This window comes from Chelon labrosus, assembly GCF_963514085.1.
Source record: "Chelon labrosus genome assembly, contig: SCAFFOLD_39, whole genome shotgun sequence".
Classification (NCBI taxonomy): Eukaryota; Metazoa; Chordata; class Actinopteri; order Mugiliformes; family Mugilidae; genus Chelon; species Chelon labrosus.
Window position 1 is genome coordinate 317,584 of NW_028181538.1, and position 27,623 is coordinate 345,206.

General features: G+C 49.3%; 2 protein-coding genes across 2 annotated transcripts; one reads left to right on the plus strand and one right to left on the minus strand.

The window, feature by feature from the left end:
* The first annotated feature begins 277 nt into the window (after window positions 1-277).
* pex5lb (peroxisomal biogenesis factor 5-like b) lies at window positions 278-18,308 on the plus strand. Its single transcript, XM_084575388.1, has 13 exons — window positions 278-635; window positions 10,241-10,418; window positions 10,990-11,262; window positions 11,568-11,688; window positions 11,842-11,926; window positions 12,074-12,172; window positions 12,595-12,714; window positions 13,137-13,280; window positions 13,433-13,503; window positions 13,595-13,804; window positions 13,922-14,087; window positions 15,471-15,628; window positions 15,703-18,308. Exons 1-13 carry the CDS (start codon window positions 621-623, stop codon window positions 15,899-15,901), a joined length of 1,839 nt encoding a protein of 612 aa, XP_084431514.1. The 5' UTR covers window positions 278-620; the 3' UTR covers window positions 15,902-18,308.
* On the minus strand, window positions 17,980-27,248 carry mfn1a (mitofusin 1a). The gene is made up of 16 exons (XM_084575389.1): window positions 26,194-27,248; window positions 24,391-24,526; window positions 23,121-23,283; window positions 22,931-23,055; window positions 22,748-22,856; window positions 22,459-22,566; window positions 21,906-22,068; window positions 21,764-21,831; window positions 20,414-20,535; window positions 20,211-20,337; window positions 19,974-20,078; window positions 19,597-19,693; window positions 19,197-19,519; window positions 18,556-18,752; window positions 18,334-18,468; window positions 17,980-18,093 (listed from the first exon to the last, which is right to left on the minus strand). Exons 1-16 carry the CDS (start codon window positions 26,306-26,308, stop codon window positions 18,027-18,029), a joined length of 2,160 nt encoding a protein of 719 aa, XP_084431515.1. The 5' UTR covers window positions 26,309-27,248; the 3' UTR covers window positions 17,980-18,026.
* Window positions 27,249-27,623: the final 375 nt, after the last annotated feature.

Below are 27,623 nucleotides of genomic sequence, written 5' to 3' on the forward strand. Positions count from 1 at the left end.
CGGCTCCTCTCGGCTCCTCTCGGCTTCTCTCGGCTCCTGTCGGCTCCTCTCGGCTCCTCTCGGCTCCTGTCGGCTCCTGTCGGCTCCTCTCGGCTCCTGTCGGCTCCTCTCGGCTCCTGTCGGCTCCTCTCGGCTTGTTTCTGCTCCTCTCTGCTCCTCTCGGCTCCTCTCGGCTCCTGTCGGCTCCTGTCGGCTCTTCTCGGCTCCTCTCGGCTCCTCTCGGCTCCTCTCGGCTCCTGTCGGCTCCTCTCGGCTTGTTTCGGCTCGTTTCGGCTCCTCTCGGCTCCTGTCGGCTCCTCTCGGCTTGTTTCGGCTCCTCTCGGCTCCTCTCGGCTTGTTTTCGCCCCGCCCTCCACCAGAGCGCAGCGAGATGAAAACCGGATCCCGCGGCGTTTGGCTGCTTTATCGTCGGACAGTCTGGACGGAGCGGACCGGGACTCGGAGCCGGAGTAGACCGGGGAGAGGAGCTGATCGTCGGACTGGTTTCACCGAGCTTCAGCGCCCACTGGCTCCGGAAAGACTCCGAGCAGTCTGTCGTAGCGGAGCCGGGCTGAGGTGGACTCCTGGCGGCTGAAGCTCCAGCTGCGTCCCGCTGGTCGCTGGAGGTGTGATCTGACATCATGTACCAGGTTCAGGTGAGTTCAGCCTCAGGAGAACACGAACCAGGAGAACAACAGAGAGCAGCACAGAGACTCATCCACACATCAATGAATCAATGAATCAATGAACTCAGAGACTTTAATCAATATAATTAATGATCAGATTAAATGTTATGTTATATATAAATGTTACAGCCACATCCATCCATCCCTCCCTTCATCCATCCATCCATCCATTCATTCATTCATTCATCCATTCATCCATCCATCCATTCATCCCTCCCTCCATCCCTCCCTTCATCCATCCATCCATCCATCCCTCCCTTCATCCATCCATCCATCCATCCATCCCTCCCTCCCTTCATCCATTCATCCATCCATCCCTCCCTCCCTCCCTCCCTCCCTCCCTCCCTCCATTCATAACTGAAGCTGTAACTAATAATAATCTTCTCTGTCTCTGACTTCATCTGATTTAATATTTAATGATTTTATTCATTTAATGTTTTTACTCAGAATCAGTTTCTGTTGATGATCAGACTCATTATGGGATGTTTCTCTGGACGACCAGTTAAAATGGCCGCTGCTCCATCAGATACTACTACTACTAGTACTACTACTACTAGTAGTACTAGTAGTAGTAGTACTAGTAGTACTACTACTACTACTAGTAGTACTACTACTACTAGTACTACTACTGATGATAATAATGATCTGATCAGATAAACTTTATGAAAATGTTCTGCTGATGTGGAGTATCACATCTACTGCAGACAGACAGTACTACTACTAGTACTAGTACTACTTCTTCTACCACTAGTACTAGTAGTATATTGTCCTCCATGTTTCTGTCCCTCCTGGAAACTCCTCCCCTGGTGTTTATTTCTTAGTAGATGGTTAGTGGAGGTTGCCGTGGTTACTTGAGTTTAGTTTCTGGTCCATCTCTGGTCCATCACTGGTCCCAGCATGTTGAGTTCAGGGTGCGTGGGAAAGCAGAGGATTGATGAAAGCTGCTTTGATCTGAGGATGAAACGAACAGACGGACTTTGAAGAGATCAGTTCTGCTCTCTACTTTTAAAGCCACCAGAGAAGAAGAAGCTGGTTGGTCAACAAACCAGATTATTGATCCTGGACCGACCCGTGACCTCTGACCTCTGACCTCTGACCTCTCCAGTTACAGCCGACGTCCGCTGACTCAGAGAAACATGGACCAGCTCCGGCCTCCTTCTTCTTCACTGGTGTTTTATTCCGTCCACACAGCTGTAAAGGCTAGCATAGCATGCTAGCTGCTAACTATGTCTGCAGAAGAAGAGACTCTGATGACGATGAAGATGATGACGATGAAGGTTATCACATGATGTCAGACATGTGACTTTAATAAAGATGATGATGATGATGAAGATGATGGAGTCTCTAGTGGTCACTGGAGGTCCTGGATGTTTCTGCTGGCTCAGACTAAATCCTGGTCCTGGTCCCGGTCATGTCCTGGACTCTGTGGAGGGTGGAGGGTTTGTCCTCTACAGGCTCCTGTAGTCTCCTCCATGATTAATGATGCTGCCTTCACTGACCCTCAGCAGCTTTACACCAACGAAGAAGACATTTAGAGTCTGAACCTGAAACTAAACTGGTTCAGATCTACAGGACTTCATCTGGACCACAGACTCACAGGGGATCCGACTCGCTAGCATGCTAGCTAACGTTAGCATAGTGGGCTAGTATATTAACAGCACGTACGTAGACCAGATCCACGTATGTAGACCAGATCCTCGTATGTAGACCAGATAAAGGTATGTAGACCAGATCCACGTGTGTAGACCAGATAAAGGTATGTAGACCAGATCCAGGTATGTAGACCAGATCCAGGTATGTAGACCATGTGCATGGATCCAGATCGTTGTCTCTATCAGTCACTGGTGAGGAACAAACCCGTCTGATGATGAACCAGGAAACAAGTCCAAGGTTACAGAGATGCAGAGTCTGGATTCATCTCAGATGTCAGACTGAAACAGGAGGACAGTGAACGTCTCGTCTTACCAGCAGCAGAGTATTATTAGAGTCACATCACATTTAACATCTAACATCAATAACATCATCTGGTTTCAGTTCATGACATAAACTAAAGAACAACATGAATCAAAGACGTTTAGGTCACATGACTAGAGTCTGTTAATGACCTGATACTCACCTGGACCTGGACCTGGTCCTGGAGGAACCTGTTCTCTGATGGTTCTCTGGTGATCCATTAATGAGTTGATCTCAATCCTAGTTCAGATTAAACCTGAATCTGTTTAAATCTCAGATGAACAGACCTGGTTGAAGATTCACTCATTTGTTTTATTGAATTATTCTGACGATGAATCTGTTCTCTCAACAGGAAGCTGTAACATTAGCTGTTAGCCGTTAGCTGTTAGCCGTTAGCCGTTAGCCGTTGGTTATTAGCCGTTAGCCGTTAGCTGTTAGTTGTTAGCTGTCAGCCGTTAGTTATTAGCCGTTAGTTATTAGCCGTTAGCTGTTAGCTCTTAGCCGTTGGTTATTAGCTGTTAGCCGTTAGCTGTTAGTTATTAGCTGTTAGCTGTTAGCCGTTAGCTGTTAGCTGTTAGCCGTCAGTTATTAGCTGTTAGCCGTTAGCTGTTAGTTATTAGCCGTTAGCTGTTAGCCGTTGGTTATTAGCTGTTAGCCGTTAGCCGTTGGTTATTAGCTGTTAGCCGTTAGCTGTTAGTTATTAGCCGTTAGTTATTAGCTGTTAGCTGTTAGCCGTTAGTTATTAGCTGTTAGCTGTTAGCCGTTAGCTGTTAGTTATTAGCCGTTAGCTGTTAGCCGTTAGCCGTTGGTTATTAGCTGTTAGCCGTTAGCTGTTAGTTATTAGCCGTTAGTTATTAGCTGTTAGCTGTTAGTTATTAGCTGTTAGCTGTTAGCCGTTAGCTGTTAGTTATTAGCTGTTAGTTATTAGCCGTTAGCTGTTAGCCGTTAGCTGTTAGTTATTAGCCGTTAGTTATTAGCCGTTAGCTGTTAGCCGTTAGCCGTTAGCCATTAGCCGTTAGTTATTAGCCGTTAGCCGTTAGCTGTTAGGTGTTAGCTCCATCAGTGTCCACAGTGTTGCCTCATCGTCTTCTTCTGTGGTTTATTCCATCAGTTCATTCATTCAGTCATCAGTTAAAACATGAAGATGAATCAGTGACGTTCATTCATGTTGCTTTAACACGTTCTTCATCATCATCATCATCATCACGTCTCAGATCAGCTGGCTTGGTCTCCAGGTATTGATTGTTGCCGTGGTGACGGCTCAGACAGTGATGTGTGATTGCTGTCGATCTGTTGTAGGGGAAAGGGGACGGGGTCGTTGCCATGGTGCTGAAGGAGCTTCCTGGTAGAAAGGCCCCCCCTGAAGGAAACCCCCTCCTCACCGTGACAACCAAGGTTGGCATGACAACCATGCTTGTTTACCTCAGAAACGTTTCCAATGTTTGGTCATCTGTGTAGTCTAGTCTCCAGGTATTTAGTCTCCAGGTGTATTCTAGTCTCAGGTGTAGTCTGGTCTCAGGTGTTTAGTCTCAGGTGTAGTCTAGTCTCAGGTGTAGTCTAGTCTCAGGTGTTTAGTCTCAGGTGTAGTCTAGTCTCAGGTGTTTAGTCTCAGGTGTAGTCTAGTCTCAGGTGTTCATCTCCAGGTGTAGTCTAGTCTCAGGTGTAGTCTCGTCTCAGGTGTTTAGTCTCCAGGTGTTTAGTCTCAGGTGTAGTCTAGTCTCAGGTGTTCAATCTCCAGGTGTAGTCCAGTCTCAGGTGTAGTCTAGACTTCAGGTGTAGTCTAGTCTCAGGTGTTTAGTCTCCAGGTGTTTAGTCTCAGGTGTATTCTAGTCTCAGGTGTTCAATCTCCAGGTGTAGTCTAGTCTCAGGTGTTAATCTCAGGTGAAGTCTATTCTCAGGTGTAGTCTAGTCTCCAGGTGTAGTCTAGTCTCAGGTGTAGTCTAGTCTCCAGGTGTAGTCTAGTCTCCAGGTGTTAATCTCAGGTGAAGTCTAGTCTCAGGTGTAGTCTAGTCTCCAGGTGTTAATCTCAGGTGTAGTCTAGTCTCAGGTGTTCTATCTCCAGGTGTAGTCTAGTCTCAGGTGTAGTCTAGACTTCAGGTGTTTAGTCTCCAGGTGTTTAGTCTCAGGTGTAGTCTAGTCTCAGGTGTTCAATCTCCAGGTGTAGTCTAGTCCCAGGTGTAGTCTAGTCTCCAGGTGTAGTCTAGTCTCCAGGTGTTAATCTCAGGTGAAGTCTAGTCTCAGGTGTAGTCTAGTCTCCAGGTGTTAATCTCAGGTGTAGTCTAGTCTCAGGTGTTTAGTCTCCCGGTGTAGTCTAGTCTCAGGTGTGGTGCAGTCTCAGGTGGTTAGTCTCCTGGTGTTCGGTCTAATCTCAGGTGTTTAGTCTCAGGTATATTCTAGTCTCAGGTGTTCAATCTCCAGGTGTAGTCTTGTCTCAGGTGTTTAGTCTCAGGTGTTTAGTCTCCTGGTGTTTAGTCTAGTCTCAGGTGTAGTCTAGTCTCAGGTGTTTAGTCTCAGGTATATTCTAGTCTCAGGTGTTCAATCTCCAGGTGTAGTCTTGTCGCAGGTGTTTAGTCTCAGGTGTTTAGTCTCCTGGTGTTTAGTCTAGTCTCAGGTGTAGTCTAGTCTCAGGTGTTTAGTCTCAGGTGTTTAGTCTAGTCTCAGGTGTAGTCTAGTCTCAGGTGTAGTCTAGTCTCAGGTGTTTAGTCTCAGGTGTTTAGTCTCCCGGTGTAGTCTAGTCTCAGGTGTGGTGTAGTCTCAGGTGGTTAGTCTCCTGGTGTTCGGTCTAATCTCAGGTGTTTAGTCTCAGGTATATTCTAGTCTCAGGTGTTCAATCTCCAGGTGTAGTCTAGTCTCAGGTGTTTAGTCTCAGGTGTTTAGTCTAGTCTCAGGTGTAGTCTAGTCTCAGGTGTTTAGTCTCAGGTGTTTAGTCTCAGGTGTAGTCTAAACAATAATAATTATGAGGTGATGACTAATAACGATGTTTGTTGGACTGGTGACTGGTTGGTTTCTCTGTTTCTGAAGCTTTAAAGAGTTGAATGTGTAGAACATGTAGAACGTGTAGAACATGTAGTACGTGTAGAACATGTAGTACGTGTAGAACGGTTAGAAGATGTAGAACGTGTAGTACGTGTAGAACGTGTAGAATGTGTTGAACGTGTAGAACATGTAGTACGTGTAGAAAGTGTAGAACATTTAGAACGTGTAGAACGTGTAGAACTGTTCTCTAGAGGTTTGATCCAGAACATTCATCCTCAGTCAAAGGTTTCATTCTGATTAAACATCTCATCTCATGTGGTTCTCATCAACATCTAATTCTAGATTGTCTTTTAATTTGAAAGGGCCTCTGTCGTTCTTCTTCTGTGGTGTGTGTGCGCTGTACTCTGGCTCTGATCCTCTGGATTAATCACGTCCCAGCTGGTCGACCACGGCTGGATTAGGATTAGGACGCACTGATCTGTGATGGGGTTAAAGCAGACGCCCAGGTAGAGACTGCATTTCCCAGAATGCCCGGAGGCAGCTGCAGGACTTGAAGGTCCTCCTAAACATCTGGCTCTTCTGCTTCACCTGCAGAGTCTGGACATCTTCATGTGGTCGCATGGTCCTCAGAGACAGGACAGGTGTCTCTGAGGACCATGACGTCTCCGAGGACGACAACCTCAGAGACGTGGTGGTCGTCCTCAGAGACATCGTGGCTGTCCTCAGAGACATCGTGGTTGTCCTCAGAGACATCTTGGTTGTCCTAGGAGACATGGTGGTCATCCTCAGAGACATCATGGTCGTCCTCAGAGACATCATGGTTGTCCTAGGGAACATCGTGGTCGTCCCTAGAGACATGGTTGTCGTCCTCAGAGACATCATGGTTGTTCTCAGAGACATGGTTGTCGTCCTCAGGGACATGGTGGTCATCCTCAGACACATCATGGTCGTCCTCAGAGACATGGTGGTCGTCCTCAGAGACATCTTGGTTGTCCTAGGAGACATGGTGGTCATCCTCAGAGACATCATGGTCGTCCTCAGAGACATCATGGTTGTCCTAGGGAACATCGTGGTCGTCCCTAGAGACATGGTTGTCGTCCTCAGAGACATCATGGTTGTTCTCAGAGACATGGTTGTCGTCCTCAGGGACATGGTGGTCATCCTCAGACACATCATGGTCGTCCTCAGAGACATGGTGGTCGTCCTCAGAGACATCATGGTTGTTCTCAGAGCCATGGTGGTCGTCCTCAGAGACATCATGGTCGTCCTCAGAGACATCATGGTTGTTCTCAGAGACATGGTGGTCGTCCTCAGAGACATCATGGTTGTCCTCAGAGACATCATGGTTGTTCTCAGAGACATGGTTGTCGTCCTCAGAGACATCGTGGTCGTCCTCAAAGACATCATGGTTGTCATAGGAGACATCGTGGTCGTCCTCAGACACATCATGGTCGTCCTCAGAGACATGGTGGTCGTCCTCAGAGACATCATGGTTGTTCTCAGAGACATGGTGGTCGTCCTCAGACACATCATGGTCGTTCTCAGAGACATGGTGGTCATCCTCAGAGACATCATGGTCGTCCTCAGAGACATGGTGGTCGTCCTCAGAGACATCACGGTTGTCCTAGGAGACATGGTGGTCATCCTCAGAGACATCATGGTCGTCCTCAGAGACATCATGGTTGTCCTAGGGAACATCGTGGTCGTCCCTAGAGACATGGTTGTCGTCCTCAGAGACATCATGGTTGTTCTCAGAGACATGGTTGTCGTCCTCAGGGACATGGTGGTCATCCTCAGACACATCATGGTCGTCCTCAGAGACATGGTGGTCGTCCTCAGAGACATCATGGTTGTTCTCAGAGCCATGGTGGTCGTCCTCAGAGACATCATGGTCGTCCTCAGAGACATCATGGTTGTTCTCAGAGACATGGTGGTCGTCCTCAGAGACATCATGGTTGTCCTCAGAGACATCATGGTTGTTCTCAGAGACATGGTTGTCGTCCTCAGAGACATCGTGGTCGTCCTCAAAGACATCATGGTTGTCATAGGAGACATCGTGGTCGTCCTCAGACACATCATGGTCGTCCTCAGAGACATGGTGGTCGTCCTCAGAGACATCATGGTTGTTCTCAGAGACATGGTGGTCGTCCTCAGACACATCATGGTCGTTCTCAGAGACATGGTGGTCATCCTCAGAGACATCATGGTCGTCCTCAGAGACATGGTGGTCGTCCTCAGAGACATCACGGTTGTCCTCAGAGCCATGGTTGTCGTCCTCAGAGACATCGTGGTCGTCCTCAGAACATGGTTGTCGTCCTCAGAGACGACATGGTTGTCCTCAGAGACATGGTTGTCGTCCTCAGAGACATCGTGGTCGTCCTCAGAACATGGTTGTCGTCCTCAGAGACGACATGGTTGTCCTCAGAGACATGGTTGTCGTCCTCACAGACATCGTGGTCGTCCTCAGAACATGGTTGTCGTCCTCAGAGACAACATGGTTGTCCTCAGAGACATGGTTGTTGTCCTCAGAGACATCGTGGTCGTCCTCAGAGACATCGTGGTCGTCCTCAGAGACATCATGGTTGTCCTCAGAGACATGGTTGTCGTCCTCAGAGACATCATGGTTGTTCTCAGAGACATCGTGGTCGTCCTCAGAGACATCATGGTTGTTCTCAGAGACATCGTGGTCGTCCTCAGAGACATCATGGTTGTTCTCAGAGGCATGGTTGTCGTCCTCAGAGACATGGTTGTCGTCCTCAGAGACATCGTGGTCGTCCTCAGAGACATCGTGGTCGTCCTCAGAACATGGTTGTCGTCCTCAGAGACGACATGGTTGTCCTCAGAGACATCGTGGTCGTCCTCAGAGACATCATGGTTGTTCTCAGAGACATCGTGGTCGTCCTCAGAGACATCATGGTTGTTCTCAGAGACATGGTTGTCGTCCTCAGAGACATGGTTGTCGTCCTCAGAGACGACATGGTTGTCCTCAGAGACATGGTTGTCGTCCTCAGAGACATCATGGTTGTCCTTGCTTTTATATAGAGCTTTTCTACCTATTGGTTCTCAAAGGTCTTTACAGTCAGAGACACATCTACCCATTCGCTCACACACTCACACACCAGTGCCACGCACTGGGAGCAACTGGGGGTTCAGTGTCTTGCTCAAGGACACTTCGGCATGTGGCACCTTCCGGGGATCGAACCGCTAACCCTCTGGTTCGTGGACAACCTGCTCTACCTACTGAGCCACAGCCGCCCTAGGAGACATCGTGGTCGTCCTCAGAGACATCGTGGTCGTCCTCAGAGACATGGTTGTCATCCTCAGACACATCATGGTTGTCCTCAGAGACATGGTTGTCGTCCTCAGAGACATCATGGTTGTACTCAGAGACATGGTGGTCGTTCTCAGAGACATGGTGGTCGTCCTCAGAGACATCGTGGTTGTACTCAGAGACATGGTGGTCGTCCTCAGAGACATCATGGTTGTACTCAGAGACATCATGGTTGTACTCAGAGACATGGTGGTCGTCCTCAGAGACATCATGGTTGTACTCAGAGACATGGTGGTCGTCCTCAGAGACATGGTGGTCGTCCTCAGAGACATCATGGTTGTCCTAGGAGACATTGTGGTCATCCTCAGAGACATCATGGTTGTCCTCAGAGACATGGTGGTCGTCCTCAGAGACATCATGGTTGTCCTAGGAGACATTGTGGTCGTCCTCAGAGACATCATGGTTGTACTCAGTGACATGGTGGTCGTCCTCAGAGCCATCATGGTTGTACTCAGTGACATGGTGGTCGTCCTCAGAGACATCATGGTTGTACTCAGAGACATGGTGGTCGTCCTCAGAGACATGGTGGTCGTCCTCAGAGACATGGTGGTCGTCCTCAGAGACATCATGGTTGTCCTAGGAGACATTGTGGTCATCCTCAGAGACATCATGGTTGTCCTCAGAGACATGGTGGTCGTCCTCAGAGACATCATGGTTGTCCTAGGAGACATTGTGGTCGTCCTCAGAGACATCATGGTTGTACTCAGTGACATGGTGGTCGTCCTCAGAGCCATCATGGTTGTCCTCAGAGACATGGTGGTCGTCCTCAGAGACATCATGGTTGTCCTAGGAGACATTGTGGTCGTCCTCAGAGCCATCATGGTTGTACTCAGAGACATGGTGGTCGTCCTCAGAGACATGGTGGTCATCCTCAGAGACATGGTTGTCGTCCTCAGAGACATCATGGTTGTCCTAGGAGACATTGTGGTCATCCTCAGAGACATCATGGTTGTCCTCAGAGACATGGTGGTCGTCCTCAGTGACATCATGGTTGTCCTAGGAGACATTGTGGTCAACCTCAGAGACATGGCTGTCGTCCTCAGAGACATGGTGGTCGTCCTCAGAGACATGGTGGTCGTCCTCAGAGGCATCGTGGTTGTACTCAGAGACATGGTGGTCATACTCAGAGACATGGTGGTCATACTCAGAGACATGGTGGTCATACTCAGAGACATGGTGGTCGTACTCAGAGACATCATGGTTGTCCTAGGAGACATTGTGGTCATCCTCAGAGACATTGGTTGTCGTCCTCAGAGACATCATGGTTGTCCTCAGAGACATGGTGGTCCTGCTAACGTTGTCATCTTGTCCCCAGCTGGTCGGGGAGCAGCAGGAGAGTCGACCTCTGCTGAGTCCCTCCATCGATGACTTCCTGTCAGAGAGTCGCAGCGACGCCTCCTCCTCCCGGGCCTCCGCCTCCTCCTCCCGGGCCTCCGCCTCCTCCTCCCGCTCCCCCGCCTCCTCCTCCCGGGCCCCCACCTCCAACACAGCAGGTAAATGTCATGGAGTCAGGTTAACGAGGTGTGACTGATGATGTCTCCATGGAGACGCTGCTGCTAATGAGAACAAAAATGTCAGAATGTCCTTCTCTTCTTCTTCTTCTCTGAGTTTCTACGTCCTCCTCTGACCTCCATGTCCTCCTCTAACTTTCCCTCCTCCTCTTCCACCATCTGTCAGCTCACCCTCAGCAGGTTCTTTGTCCATGAATTAACACCCCCCTCCTCCTCCTCCTCCTCCTCCTCCTCCTCCTCCTCTGCATCAAACTCAAGCTGTTTCCTGTATTTCTATAAAAACTGAAAGAGGAGCCGTCGGCTGGAGTTTCATGAGTTTTATGTCTTTGAAGGTCAGAGATGAAGAGACGGCAGCTTCCTCCTTTAATAGCAGCTCATCAATATTAATGTCTTATTAACTTACTAGCGTGTTGTTAGCGTGTTGTTAGCGTGCTGTTGGCGTGCTGTTAGCGTGCTGTTAGCGTGCTGTTAGCATGTTGTTAGCGTGTTCTTTGACAGCTCCAGTTCAAACTCAGTCAGACGCTAACATCTGAACCGTCCTCTCGTCCTCCAGTTCTGTCCACCTCTCTGGATCTGGTGGACCTCAGTGAGCCGGGCAGCAGTCCGGGCAGTAACGGGGCCAGTAACGGGGCCAGTAACGGTAACGGGAGCAGTAGCGGGGGCAGTGATGGCACGAAGGACCGGAGGAGGCCGAGTCCTCTGAGGAGGAAGGGCAGCTCCAAGAGTCCTCGACGGCGAGCGAAGCCTGACGAGACGGAGCTGATCCAGGTGGAGGTGGAACACCTGAGCAGCCCCAGGACACCTGAGAGGATCTCACTGGACTCAGGTCGGTGGTCCCGGTGGTCCCGGTGGTCCCGGTGGTCCCAGTCCCACACACAGGACACAGACAATACAGCTGTGTACAGCACGTTGACGAAGCTTGTTGTTTCATCCTCTAAATATAAATATAAATATAAATACCATTCATCACTTTAATAATTAAACAGCACCGTCCATTAGAGCGTCTAAAATAAACTCTGGTCGTCATGGTGACGGTAGAGTTTAGCCGCCGTCATTAAGTTAAAAGCTTTGAACGCAGTTTAATCTGAGCTTTTATTGTGATGAGACTCTGACTTCCTGTTTGACCTTCAGTCAGTCTGTCGTCTCCTCTGGACAAATGGGACGAGGTGGACGTGGACCTGGAGGACGGAGGACGCAGGAGCAGACACGAGAAGAGATGCACCTCCCACCACTCGTCCAGTGAACTGCTCTGGTAAAGTTCCTGCTCCTCAGAGGATGAACCCTGACCTCTACTGACCTCTACTGACCTCTGACCTCTGACCTCTACTGACCTCTGACCTCTGACCTCTACTGACCTGCAGTGACCTGAGGGGTCCTGTCGTCTCACCTGTTTCTTCTTCTTCAGGTCTGCTGAGTTTAGAACTGATCATCTGTCCAAGAATCTGGACGTCCACAGTGTGGACGAACTGGACTTCCTGTCCTCCACGCAGGTTGGACAACTACACACCTACACACACTGCGTCTCTTTAGACACAGACTTGTTTTCCTGCTGTGTGTGTGTCTCTGTGGGTTTTGTTGTGTTATTGTGTATATGTGTGTTGAATTGTGTTGTTGTGTGGTTGTGTGGGCGTGTCCAGGACTGCGTGGCGTCCCGACAGCGCAGACGGACCCGGTCTCTGATGACCAGGAACGAGTCTCTGGAGGACGAGTTCGTTCGAGCCAAAGCTGCAGTGGAGGTGAAAAGATACGAGGCGTCTGATTGGCTGAGCTCAGGTCGGCCAATCAGACGATGACGATGATGATTCATTGCCCCATTAATAACAATGATCAGCTGATCTGATGAAACAAACTCTCACATGTTGTGTGTTGTGTGTTGTTGTGTGTTGTTGTGTTGTTGTGTTGTGTGTTGTTGTGTTGTTGTGTTGTGTGTTGTTGTGTTGTTGTGTTGTGTGTTGTTGTGTGTTGTGTGTTGTTGGTTGTGTGTTGTTGTGTTGTTGTGTGTTGTGTTGTGTGTTGTTGTGTTGTTGTGTTGTTGGTTGTGTGTTGTTGGTTGTGTGTTGTGTGTTGTTGTGTGTTGTTGTGTGTTGTTGTGTGTTGTGTTGTGTGTTGTTGTGTGTTGTGTGTTGTTGTGTTGTTGGTTGTGTGTTGTCGTCGTCAGTCGGACACAGAGTTCTGGGACAAGATGGAGGCCGAGTGGGAGGAGCTTGCTCGGAGGAACTGGTTGGAGGAGTCGGAGGATCAGCAGTCAGCCCCGCCCACCGTCTCACCTGGGGAGAAGGTAACGAGGTCACAGTGAGTCAGACGGTCCCTCAGGTGGACCAGTGGTGGTCTATTTCCCAGCATGCACCTCTGCCTCAGCAAGAGACAGACATGATGTTAATCTTTAATCTGCCGATAATCCCGCCTCTGCTCAGCTGTTACATCACCACGACAACGGAGGCGGAGGCGGAGGCGCTCGCATGTGGAGTTAATACTTGAACTTGTAGCTTTAGCTCAGAGGCTGAATGAAGCAGAATAAGCTAACATGTCGGCCGTGCTAGCTAAGCTAACCGATGCTAACATGTCGGCCGTGCTAGCTAAGCTAACTGATGCTAACATGTCGGCCGTGCTAGCTAAGCTAACCGATGCTAACAAGTCGGCTGTGCTAGCTAAGCTAACCGATGCTAACAGGAAGGAGATGATGTTTGTTTTCTTCTGCAGAGTTACTACTTCAACCCCACCAACCCGTACAGAGACTGGCCCAACGCCTTCGCCGAGGGGCAGGAGAAGGCCAGAGAGGGCGACCTGAACGCCGCCGTGCTGCTGCTGGAGGCGGCCATCTTACAGGACCCTCAGGACTCAGAGGTGACGCCTTGGTCAGACACGGGTTTACCTGAATAACACTGATCTTAAATCATCAAGGTTTTGTGAGCTCAGAGAGTGTGACCTGAGTCATGTGACCTGAGTCAGGTGACCTGAGTCAGGTGACCTGAGTCAGGTGACCTGTTCTTCCTCAGGCGTGGCAGCTCCTGGGGATGACTCAGGCCGAGAACGAGAACGAGCCGGCGGCCATCGTGTCCCTGCAGAGGTCAGACTCTTAGTGAGGAGGTGTCTCAAATGTCAGAGTTGGTTTTGACCCCTGACCCCTGACCCCTGACCCTTACCCTCGCCTGCTGCAGGTGTCTGGAGCTCCGTCCCAACAACCTCCCGGCTCTCATGGCGCTCGCTGTCAGCTTCACCAACAGCGGCGTCCAGCGGGAGGCGTGTGACGCGCTGCAACGCTGGATCAGCCACAACCCCCGATACCGACACCTGGTCCAGGACAGCAGGAGCCCGCTACAGGGCTCCCCGGCCACGCCACGCAGGGGCCCCACACGCACACCGGCCAGGTACACCACGCACACCTGGGCAAATGCTGAGTGTCTGTTGTTATGGAAACGTCTCCACCAGGAGCTGTGACACATTCACCCTCTGGGATTTGTAGTTTACTGGTAGTTTGTGTCCAGGTATGAGCTGCAGAACGTCCTCGTCCTCTTCCAGGAGGCCGCCCTGTCGAACCTGGACTGTGTGGATCCAGACCTGCAGACCGGACTGGGAGTCCTCTTCAACCTGAGCTCAGACTTCAACAAGGCGGTGGAGGCCTTCAGTGCAGCGCTGTCCGTCAGGCCACAGGTAACCCAGACAGGAAGTGGACGTGTCAAACACTTCCTGGTGTCAGTAAGAGAGTCCTCACATGTCCGCTAATGCTAACACCTCTGTCCTAAAGCTAACATCTCTGTCTTAATGCTAACATCTCTGTCCTAAAGCTAACACCTCTGTCCTAAAGCTAACATCTCTGTGCTAATGCTAACACCTCTGTGCTAATGCTAACACCTCTGTCCTAATGCTAACATCTCTGTGCTAATGCTAACACCTCTGTCCTAATGCTAACATCTCTGTCCTAATGCTAACACCTCTGTGCTAATGCTAACATCTCTGTCCTAAAGCTAACACCTCTGTCCTAAAGCTAACACCTCTGTCCTAATGCTAACATCTCTGTCCTAAAGCTAACATCTCTGTCTTAATGCTAACATCTCTGTCCTAAAGCTAACACCTCTGTGCTAATGCTAACACCTCTGTGCTAAAGCTAACACCTCTGTGCTAATGCTAACATCTCTGTCCTAATGCTAACATCTCTGTCTTAATGCTAACATCTCTGTCCTAAAGCTAACACCTCTGTGCTAATGCTAACACCTCTGTGCTAATGCTAACACCTCTGTGCTAATGCTAACACCTCTGTCCTAATGCTAACACCTCTGTGCTAATGCTAACATCTCTGTCCTAAAGCTAACACCTCTGTCCTAAAGCTAACACCTCTGTCCTAATGCTAACATCTCTGTGCTAATGCTAACACCGCTGTCCTAATGCTAACACCTCTGTCCTAATGCTAACACCTCTGTCCTAAAGCTAACACCTCTGTCCTAACGCTAACACCTCTGTGCTAATGCTAACACCTCTGTCTTAATGCTAACACCTCTATCCTAATGCTAACACTTCTATCCTAAAGCTAACACCTCTGTCCTAATGCTAACATCTCTGTCCTAATGCAAACACCTCTGTCTTAATGCTAACTCCTCTGTCCTAATGCTAACTCCTCTGTGCTAATGCTAACTCCTCTGTCCTAATGCTAACACTTCTGTGCTAATGCTAACTCCTCTGTCTTAATGCTAACTCCTCTGTCCTAATGCTAACTCCTCTGTCCTAATGCTAACATCTCTGTGCTAATGCTAACACCTCTGTCCTAATGCTAACATCTCTGTCCTAATGCTAACATCTCTGTCTTAATGCTAACTCCTCTGTCCTAATGCTAACTCCTCTGTCCAAATGCTAACTCCTCTGTCTTAATGCTAACTCCTCTGTCCTAATGCTAACACTTCTGTGCTAATGCTAACTCCTCTGTCCTAATGCTAACACACTATAACATCCCATTCTACACTAAAACACTATAGTATGTAAAAAAGGTCATGTTGATGGGCGTGGCTTGAGCTGACTGATGATGTCATGGCGCCCCCTCAGGACTACCTGCTGTGGAACCGTCTGGGGGCGACGCTGGCTAACGGGAGCCGCAGTGAGGAGGCGGTAGAGGCGTACACCAGAGCCCTGGAGCTGCAGCCTGGATTCATCCGCTCCAGATACAACCTGGGAATCAGCTGCATCAACCTGGGAGCACACAGGTAGAGTCACACCCCACGCACTGTCACATCATACACTACATGACATCACAGTCTGTGACATCACCTTCCTGCAGGGAGGCGGTCAGTAACTTCCTGACCGCTCTGAACCAGCAGAGGCGGAGCCAGCGCTGCAGCCACCACCAGATGTCGGCCAACATCTGGTCCGCCCTGAGAATCGCCATCTCCATGATGGACCGACCCGAGCTGTTCCAGGCCGCCAGCGCCGGGGACCTGGACCTGCTGATGAAGGCCTTCGACATGGATGACGTCTGACCGGGGGGGGGTGGGGCTGGGGGGGGGGCAGGTTGAAACCAAAGACACGAGCACAGCTGCAGGAAAACTCTTTGCAATATAACAGCACAACCCTTTAGCTTCTATCTGTGGTGTGTTCAGGGTCTCCAGGTCGTCTCAGAGCTTCTAATCAGGCCTTAAGGTGTCGTTCAGCCAGCGGACATGTGACCATACACCCCCCCCCCCCCCCCACACACACACACACTTTAACCTGCTAGGAGCTCACAGCTGGGTTTATTTCCACTGACTCTGTGACACCAGAGCAATAAACACAAACACCACTTCTATATAATCTATATCACTCCACATATTTAATGCATATACTTCAGATTAACACAGAATTATTATCAAACTTAGTCAAACACTTTATTCTGTAGCAAGACATTAAATCTGCTTCCTATGCTTTTATTTTGAAATGTGTAGAGACTCAGAGTCACTGCAGTGGAAATAAACACTCAGTGACTGTTTTATTTCTTTTACTTTGAAGTTTTCTACCTGTGAATCTCTCTGACCTTTGACCTCTGACCTTTGACCTTTGACCTCAGACCTCTGACCTCTGATCGACACTAGGCCGTCCTCTCTGCTCCTTTTCAGCTCTAAGTCCACATGAGAACCAGATCACCAGTCACGTGATCGACCACGTGATCGACCGTGTATAATAATAAAAATAACAAACATCAACAAAAACTAAAATCAAACTTAAAATCAACATGAAGCTTCTTTACTTTAATGTTAATGGCTTGACTGTCAGAGGTCAGAGGTCGGAGGAGGAGGAGGAGTTATCACTGTGTTTCATCTGTTCCTTTAAACCTGTGAATCCAGACGATCAGTCCATGGAGTGAACAGCTGACTGTGAGCCAGAGCGTCCAGCAGGGGGAGCTGTCCAGGACATCAGGACTCATCAACACAATTAAACCCAATAATATTTAAACACAAAGAAAACACTAATGAGGCTGTTTGAAGTTGATTGTGGGACTACACTCTATGGACCTGGACCTGGACCTGGAGGAACCCGACTAGTCCAGTTGTCTTTGATGACTAGAGAAAAACCAGCAGCAGCTGGTTGGTCTCCAGGCCTCTGATTGGTCGACTCACACTGAATCGTTCTTTAAAGCCTTGCATGTTTTCTCAGTGTTTGATTTCTGCTATTTTTCTTTTATTCTGAAAGGTTGTGTTTAGTTTGTACATGGTGTCACTTCCTTCCTGTCGCTGGCTCTCAGGTGAATCTGCTGCTTCCTGCTCATTTGATGAAACTCACATGTAAACAGTTTAATCCAGGTTTGACTGAAACTGAATCAGGTTCAACTGACTGATACTGGAGTCAGTATCTGGACTGATTGGTTGATTGGTTGGTTTGGTTGGTAGGTAGGTAGGTAGGTAGGTTGGTTGGTTGGTTGACTGACTGACTGACTGACTGACTGACTGGAGGTAGACTGACTGACTGGTTGGTTGGTTGGTTGGTTGGTTGGTTGGTTGGTTGGTTGGTTGACTGACTGACTGACTGACTGACTGACTGGTTGGTAGGTAGGTTGGTTGGTTGGTTGGTTGGTTGGTTGACTGACTGACTGACTGGTAGGTTGATTGGTTGGTTGGTTGGTTGATTGGTGATCAGTCTGTTGAACCGTCAGAGCTGCTGCTTCCTGTTTCCATGTGTTGAGTTGATCAATGAGCTGATCAGCTGTAAATGTTCTCCTTGTCTGTTTGTCTTTGAGTTTGCTGTACAGAACATAATCACACGTAGACAAACACCTGAACTCATTTCCTGTTTCCACTCACCTGTCCGTCACTGCAGCAGTGACCTCTGGTGGCAGCAGGAGGCGCCGCAGAGACACAGCTGATCAATAATAACATGACCCTGTCCCCCTGTCTGTAGCAGTTTAATGAATCTAATAAATATAAACCAGGACTTTTAATGAATGAGTGAATGAGTCACACAATAAACATCAACAATGATCAATCAGCTGATCAGTCAGTGAACCATGATTGGTTGTGGGCGGAGCCAGACCAAGCAGGTTACAGATCATTGGTTGGTGCTGTCGACAAACGACAGGAAGAGAATGTTCTAACGTTCTGGATCAGCAGGGGGCGCCACCGCTCTTCTTCTTCTTTAGTTTCCCTGCAGGTAGCGAACAGAGAAGGCCTCCAGCTGAGTCTCCAGCTCCGTGGCTCTGTTCCTGGAAACACACTCAGCTTCAGATCCATGTCATAGCGCACCTAGCTTAGCTTAGCACAAAGGCTGGAAGCTGAGGAAACTGTTAGCCTAGCTTAGCACTGTTCAACTCCTCCCTCTGTGTTACTGACTCTAAAACATTGAACCTTTCCTCTGCCTACACATCCTGACACTGACTATCACCACCCGGCCGGTGTCTGGAGGGGTAGAAACCCAGCGCCCCTCAGCGCCCCTCAGCTCTCACCTGAAGGCCTTGGACCTCCTCTGGATGTTCTCCAACCTCTGGATCCTGAAACTCAGCTGACGAATGTTTCCCTCCAGCTCAGCGTCGCTCAGGTCGACTCTCTGAGTGAGACGACTGAAGGTAGACGACAACTCCCTGAGACACAGAGACACAATAAAGTTCCATGCAGCCCTCAGGTGTTCACTGATTGGCTGTTGGATTCAGGTGGGGGCAGAGTCTCACTTGAACACCTGCTGGCTGCAGGCGGAGCTTGTGACGGGGATGATGGCTCTGAGGCGGGGGGTGGCGTGCTCCACGAACTGCTGCTTCAGAGCACGCTCCCTGCTGGCGTCGGTCCAGGTGAGTCTCTCGTACAGGTAGAGGAGACCGTAGAGAGACAGGGACAGAGCCACGACCCGCCAGCCCACCGAGCGCCACACCTGCAGGACACGACACACCTGAGAACACCACGCTAACACCTGCAGGACACGACACACCTGAGAACACCACGCTAACGCTAACACCTGCAGGACACGACACACCTGAGAACACCACGCTAACACCTGTAGGACACGACACACCTGAGAACACCACGCTAACACCTGTAGGACACGACACACCTGAGAACACAACGCTAACACCTGCAGGACACGACACACCTGAGAACACCACGCTAACACCTGTAGGACACGACACACCTGAGAACACAACGCTAACACCTGTAGGACACGACACACCTGAGAACACAACGCTAACACCTGTAGGACACGACACACCTGAGAACACCACGCTAACACCTGTAGGACACGACACACCTGAGAACACCATGCTAATGCTAACAGCTGGTAATCCTGCTAGTCTGGGTCTAGATCAGGAGGACGTACCACTCCTCCGATCACCAGCACCGTCATGGAGGCGCGGGAGGTGACGGAGACCAGACCTGTCGCTATGGAAACCACCAGGTCATCCTTGAAGGAGGAGGCTTCCTGTAGCTGGGGGGCGGAGCCGCTCAGCGCCCGCTGGGCGTTGGCGGCGCCGATGAAGCGGGTGACGAGGGCGGTCCAGCCCAGAGAGAACTGGAAGTCGATGTTTTCCCGGAAATCTGAGCTGAGGGCGGCGAGGCCGAGGTCAAAGGTCATGTCGAAGGAGGCGGAGGGAGCGGCGAGCTGGTCCTGGACGGACGGAGACAGCAGAGGACGGACGCTGTCTAGGGACCAGAGAACATGTCACATCAGGAGACAGAAGACGGGACAGATCTCAGAGGACACGGACCAAGACTGTTACCGATCATTTGTCTCTGGGCGTCTCTGATGTCTCTGAGGACGGAGCAGCGATGAGCTAAAGACCCGACCAGACGTTCATCCACGTGCTGCAGTAGCTTCTGAACACACACAGAGGACAGAGAGACAGAGAGACAGAGCTGGGACGTCCTGAGAAGAAGAAGTTCTGACTCTACAGGGACATGGTTTTGGTTTATAGACCTCAAAGTTGGGTCTTGGCTGAAACCTGACGCCAGTCATTTTAAAAATACCTGAAGCAGGACGTCCCCACTAATAAATCACATCTGATGAGTCTGTCCTAAAGACACTGAGTGGGACCAGGGATCTGGACCCGGGCCCAGGGATCTGGACCCGAGTCCAGGGTTCTGGTCTTTAACTCACGGCTTTGTAGAGCTGCAGAGTGTCTGGCGTGGGGTTGAAGTCGGCCCTGAACTCGTCCACCAGGACAGGAAGAGAGCGGATCTGGTCGGACAGAGCCGAGGCCACCTGACGACGACAGGAGTTCACACTGTTCACACCGATTCTTTCATCCAGGGTTCAAAGGTCAGAACCAGAACCCATCAGGCTCAGGACAGAGACTCCCAGGGTCAGATGAAAGGTCAAAGGTTGGGTCGTTACCTTGGCAGCCACCTCGTCCGTCAGAGTTCTGATCCGCTCTTTGACATTGGTGCTCAGACGGTTAATCTGTCCTCGAACGAAGTCCAGCCGGTCCCTCTGCTCCTCGCGCTCCTCCAGGCAGCAGATCCTGTCAGAGGTCAGAGGTCAGAGGTCAGAGCGGGCTCTGAGGTCGGCATCGGCAGGAAACGGTTTGTTCTGCTCACTTCCTGTCGGCAGAGTTGATGTTGATGGCGTCCATCACGGCCTTGATGGCCTCGGTGATCTGCCACGCTCTGACGGTGTGCTGCTCAAACTTGGTCCTGACGGCGGACTGAGAGATGAACTCCTGCAGGGTCAGAGGTCAGAGGTCAGCTGGTAGTCAGCTGGTAGTCAGCTGGTAGTCAGCTGGTACACACTGAAGACAGGACAGTCAGTCTGAGAATCTGGACCTCTCTGATCTGATGGTAACTGTCAGAACCAGAACCGCAACCAGAACCAGACTCAGTACCAGAACCAGAGACAGACCCAGAACCAGACTCAGAACCAGAGAGAGACTCAGAACCAGAGCCAAAACCACAACCACAACCAGAACCAGAGCAAGAACCAGAACCAGAACCAGAGACAGACTCAGAACCAGAGCCAAAACCAGAACCAGAACCAGACTCAGAACCACAACCAGAACCAGAGCCAGAACCAGACTCGGACTCAGACTCAGACTCAGACTCAGACTCAGTACCAGAACCAGAGCCAGAGCCAGACTCAGACTCAGACTCAGACTCAGACTCAGACTCAGACTCAGACTCAGAGCCAGAACCAGACTCAGAGCCAGAACCAGAGCCAGAACCAGAACCAGAACCAGATCCAGATCCAGAACCAGTACCAGTACCAGTACCAGTACCAGAGACATACTCAGAACCAGAACCAGACTCAGTACCAGAACCAGAACCAGAACCAGACTCAGACTCAGACTCAGACTCAGACTCAGAACCAGAACCAGAACCAGAACCAGACTCAGTACCAGAACCAGACTCAGACTCAGACTCAGACTCAGACTCAGACTCAGTACCAGAACCAGACTCAGACTCAGACTCAGACTCAGACTCAGACTCAGACTCAGAAGCAGTAGCAGTAGCAGTAGCAGTAGCAGTACCAGAACCAGACTCAGACTCAGACTCAGACTCAGACTCAGACTCAGAACCAGACTCAGAACCAGAACCAGAACCAGAACCAGACTCAGTACCAGTACCAGACTCAGACTCAGACTCAGACTCAGACTCAGACTCAGACTCAGTACCAGAACCAGTACCAGTACCAGTACCAGAACCAGAGCCAGAGCCAGAGCCAGACTCAGACTCAGACTCAGAACCAGAACCAGAACCAGAACCAGAACCAGACTCAGAACCAGAACCAGAACCAGAACCAGATCCAGATCCAGAACCAGTACCAGTACCAGTACCAGAGACATACTCAGTACCAGAACCAGAACCAGAACCAGACTCAGTACCAGAACCAGAACCAGAACCAGACTCAACAATGTTCAGGATCATGAAAACATCAGACATTTTGTCTTTTACCTCAAACGTCCTCTCAAACATTTGGAACTCTCTCAGTCTTTCCTGGAAACCTTCGGCCAGAGCGCCACCTGCAGGAAGAAGCGGGACAATCAGCCGAGAGCTGCAGCAGGACGTCCTGAGTGAGGACTCTCTCCTGTCTCACCTGTCTCACCTGTCTCAGGCATGCCCTGCGCTCGCTGCATCCTGGAGCTCAGAACCTCTTTGGCTGAGACGAAGAAGATCCTCCCTGGAGCCTCGTCCAGACTCACCACCCTCAGCTCCTCGGCCAGGAAGCTGACGCAGCGCTCCAGGTGCTGCTTCCTCACCTGGACAGCAGGGGGAGCAGGAGTCAGCTCTACTCAACCAAACCACAGTTTGTCTTTGTCAACATCAGACTTCAGAGGGCTGTCCTGATCGGTGTCAGGCATCATTTAGGTCTGACATGAACCAAAACCACGTCCCTGTAGCCTCAAAGACCCCAAACGTCCCAGAAGAAGAAGAAGAACCAGAGTCCTGAGACTAAACATTAACTTTGACAGAATCCAGTTGACTCTAGGGGAAGACAAGGAAGACAAGGACAGACTTTAGGAAGCTACAGGGGACCAACTCTAGGAGAAGACAAGGAAGACAAGGACAGACTTTAGGAAGCTACAGGGGACCAACTCTAGGACATTTAATTCTAGGTCAGGACGTCCCGTGTTTGTCTCCTGCAGTACCTCCTCTATGAACTCTGGTTCAGTGACTGAAGCGTCCCATCGGTTATGGAGGATGAAGATGTTTGGTTTGGAAATCCTCTCACTGACCTTATGGAAGAAGAGCTTCTCCTGTGAATGAGTGAGTGAGTGAAGGAGTGAAGGAGTGAAGGAGTGAAGGAGTGAGTGAGTGAGTGAAGGAGTGAAGGAGTGAGTGAGTGAGTGAGTGAAGGAGTGAGTGAATGAGTGAGTGAATGAGTGAAGGAGTGAGTGAGTGAGTGAGTGAGTGAGTCGTGAACTGATCATGTCTCACCGTGTTCATCAGAGTGGACTCAGCGTTTCCCACCAGAACAAAGACGTCTGCGTCCAAACAGAACTTATCGATCCAGCTGTCCAACTCCAGAGTGACGTCCGTCCCGGGGCTGTTCCGAGGTCAGAGGTCAGAGGTCAGAGGTCATTATGGGTCACATGGTGAGTGTCAGGATGGTTCTGTTACCTGTCCATGAGCACCAGGTCGTCTCGGAGCAGAGCGCAGCGGCTCTTGGGCCAGAACACTCGGACCAGGCTTCCAGAGTCCAGGGTGGGGTCCATGTGGAGGGCGTGAGCCAGCTGGTTGACGGTCTGAGGAGGGAGGCGGAGTTAGGACCAGGCCACCAACCAATCAGCTGCTCAACAGTTTGGCGTACCGTCACGCTCCTCCTCTCGGCGGACGCCTCGGTGGTGAGGTAGGCCTCGTCTCCGTCGGTGCCCTCCACCCTCAGGAAGCAGTTGGTGGTGTGTCCGATGCCGCTGGGCAGCACCCGGTCCCGGAGCATGGCGTTGATCACGGTGCTCTTCCCGTTACTGGTCCTGAGCGATGCAGTCAACAACCAATCACCTACGGGCTCATGTGACCGTTTCCATAGCAACACAGTGACAAATGGTCAGCTGGTCTCCACACATTCAACAGACACGTTATCAACAACCTGGATTCATCTGGAGGACGTCAGTAATCTGGTGATCAGTAATCTGGTGATCAGTAAACTGGTGATCAATAATCTGGTGATCAGTAATCTGGTGATCAGTAATCTGGTGATCAGTAATCTGGTGATCAGTAAACTGGTGATCAATAATCTGGTGATCAGTAATCTGGTGATCAGTAATCTGGTGATCAATAATCTGGTGATCAGTAATCTGGTGATCAGTAATCTGGTGATCAGTAATCTGGTGGATCAATAATCTGGTGATCAGTAATCTGGTGATCAGTAATCTGGTGATCAGTAAACTGGTGATCAGTAATCTGGTGATCAATAATCTGGTGATCAGTAATCTGGTGGTCAGTAATCTGGTGATCAGTAAACTGGTGATCAGTAAACTGGTGATCAATAATCTGGTGATCAGTAATCTGGTGATCAGTAATCTGGTGATCAGTAATCTGGTGGTCAGTAATCTGGTGATCAGTAAACTGGTGATCAGTAATCTGGTGATCAGTAATCTGGTGATCAGTAATCTGGTGGTCAGTAATCTGGTGATCAGTAAACTGGTGATCAGTAATCTGGTGATCAGTAAATCTGGTGGATCAATAATCTGCTGATCAGTAACCTGGTGATCAATAATCTGGTGATCAGTAATCTGGTGATCAATAATCTGCTGATCAGTAATCTGGTGGATCAATAATATGGTGATCAATAATCTGCTGATCAGTAATCTGGTGGATCAATAATATGGTGATCAATAATCTGCTGATCAGTAATCTGGTGGATCAATAATATGGTGATCAATAATCTGCTGATCAGTAATATGGTGATCAATAATCTGCTGATCAATAATCTGGTGATCAATAATATGGTGATCAGTAATCTGGTGATCAATAATCTGGTGATCAATAATCTGCTGATCAGTAATCTGGTGATCAATAATCTGGTGATTGACAGGTTGTTTGACTGACAGGTGGGTTGATTGATTGACAGGTCTGACCTGCCGAAGAAGGCGACCTTCATGTGTCTCCTGAGGAGGACGTCTCTGATGGTGGACAGCTTGGTGAAGCAGCTCTGCATCTCTAGACTCTGCTCCTCCACGGCTACAGGACCCAGGTCAGAGCTCCGCCACGCCTCTGTCGCCACGGCAACCAACACCATGACACAAACAAACAAACAAACAAACAAACTAACACGGGCTGTGTCTGTGTCACTGTAAAGACTCTGTTGGACTCACTGTCCTCATGTCTCTGTCTCTGTGAGGACCGTCCCCTGACAATGAATCTAACCTTTGACCTTTACCCTGAAACCAGCTCTGACCCTCATAAGAAGAACTGGTCCTCACAACTCAGTAAAAACCAGTGTTGGTAACTAGTTACTTTTTTAGTGGAGTAATCAGTTACTGACGGAGTTACTAACTAGTAACTAGTTACTTTTAACCAGAGCCATAGAGAGAGAGAGTTGCGACACTCTTTGATGTCGCCGCTATGGCTGTCACGTGGTTCATGTAAACCCAATTAGTTCCTAAACATACGCTGGCTGTCATGTTCTTCTATGGGACAGACAGCAGCGATTGCATTATTGAACGGTAAATATAAAATAAAACACACACCCAAGTACTTTTTCAGCTGTTATTACATTATTGCATTTTTGTTAATGTCAGTTTTGCATTTGGAGAGGCAGGGTGACAACGAAAAACTTACTTAGATAAGTTTTAGGCTACATGGAGGGAAAAGCTTAGTGTTCATGTTCATGGGTAGTAGCACTGGCTTCAGAGGCTCTAACTTAACTTTTCCATATCATTCATCTGATGGTAGACGTCTCATGATATTCATTTGAGCACAACTGGGCTGTATTAGGCTATTGATTCCCGTGATTTTGCTTATAAATTCCGATTCAGCTATTAGCCTACCTTCGTGATAACGCAAAGAGGTCTGCCATGGCGGTCCGTTCAGAATTCGCCTAGAAGCTAGCTCACTTCTTCTGATGAGTGGCCACCCCCAGGACCACAACGCCAAACTCGCCAGTCCTAAACTTCCCGTCATTCCTAATTAAATAACCCTCGCTCAAATCACGAGTCACAACAATGCCTTGACATACCCTGATCACGAGCTCATGGCATGGGATAGCAATCTATCAGCATCTCATCAAGCATCAGCAAGTAGCGCTGGGCAAATTGTACACTAGCCACGTAAACATGGAACAGGAACAGTACAACAAATTAAGTACAGCCAACACGTCACATAATGAAAGGTTAGTATATCCCAAAATTCAATTAAATAAAAGTTGCTATAAAGGTGGTAGCGATTCATTACCGAACTACCTTCACAGCAGGGGAAGTCGCGCTGGCTAACTAGCTAGCACGCAATGCTAGAAAATTGGTTGAAACAACCAAGATAAAATATAAATAATTACGCTGTGCATATACAAATGAAGACCAGTATAAGCATCGCAAAGGGCCTCTGACACAATATAGACAGTTGACAATTAAGAGGTCGATATTTCAGCAGCTTAGCTCTGGAACAACTCAACTCGCAGCATGAATGAGGTCCAACGCCCAAATGACAGTGTTTGGAACTAATCCGACTTTCAAATCCGGAAGTAGGCGGTTAAAAGCGCCGCCATTTTTTACAACGGAGGTCTATGGGAGTGTCGCAACTCTCTCTCTCGATGGCACTGCTTTTAACCAGTTACTAGTTACTAACTAGTTACTAGTAACTAGTTAGTTACCAGTAACTAGTTACTAGTAACTTCTTAAGAGTAACGCGTCCAACCCTCCTGCAGGAGTGTGTGTGTTTCTGACCGTCCACGAAGGCGGAGCCGTCCTTCACGAAGTCCAACAGCTGATCAAAGATGGACGAGATGGTCGTCTTGGCAACCACAAAGTGTCTGAGAGGAGACGGGTCCACGACCTCCATTGCACCTACACACAAACACACAACTATTACACACCACTACACATATAATACACACAACTTGTACACACAAATACACAACCACACACAGTTACACAATTATTAAACACAACTACACAATTACACACACGACTACACACAGCCACACACAACTACACAACTACACACAGCCACACACAACTACACACAACTACACACAACTACACACAGCCACACACAACTACACAACTACACACAGCCACACACAACTACACACAGCCACACACAACTACACACAGCCACACACAACGACATAATTATTAAACACAACTACACAATTACACACACAACTACACAATTACACACACAACTACACACAGCCACACACAGCCACACACAACTACACACAAATACACAACCACACACAGTTACACAATTAAACACAGCCACACACAGACAGACTCAGATGAACTCTCAGACTGACCCCCGTGTTGTTAGCGTGTTGCTAGCGTGTTGTTAGCGTGTTGTTAGCCTGTTGTTAGCGTGTTGCTAGCGTGTTGTCCTCTGGTCCAGCCGTGTTGTCAGGGTTCATGGCGTGGAGTCGCCGCCTGCTCCCATCATGCATCTGAACGCAGCACGCTCAGCTCAGAGACTGATCCTCTTAGCAGGACTTAGAGCTGTCTCACCCCCCTCCTCATCTGTCTCACCTGTCTCACCTGTCTGAGCTTGTCTCAGCTCCAGGTGAACTCTGGTCAGTAGTTTGATCTGATTTAATCTTCTTCTGTATAAATCAGCTGTTGCTCCTCGTCGTCATAGAGACAACAGCAGAGTGGTTCTGGACGTCTTAGAACCAACAACCTTCCTGCTGTATGAGCAGAAACATGGAGAGTAGCACTGACATGCTAGCTGTTAGCATCTCCATTAGCATCTGCCGTGTAGACAGAGAGGGTCTAACTGTGTTTCATGCTAATCTTTGTGTTTACACGATGAACCAACGACGGCGCCACATGACCTCCAGCAGGTCGTCTTCACCTGAGCTGCCGTGTGATTGGCTGATCAGATACCTGCATTAAGGAGCACCTGATCAGGTACAGGAAGAGTTTATGTTTAATTAAAATCCTGAAGAAAGATGAAGACAGTTTGTTCTTTAATGCTGATGTAACACTGAGTGTGTGTGTGTGTGTGTGTGTGTCTGTGTGTGTGTGTGTGTGTGTGTGTGTGTGTCTATCAGCTTCAGTCAGATTCAGAGGAAACCGTCTTTCATCAGACCGAGGACACGCCCGTCTTATCTGACAGGGAGGAGGCTTCAGTCCACATGATGAAACAGCAGCCAGACCTG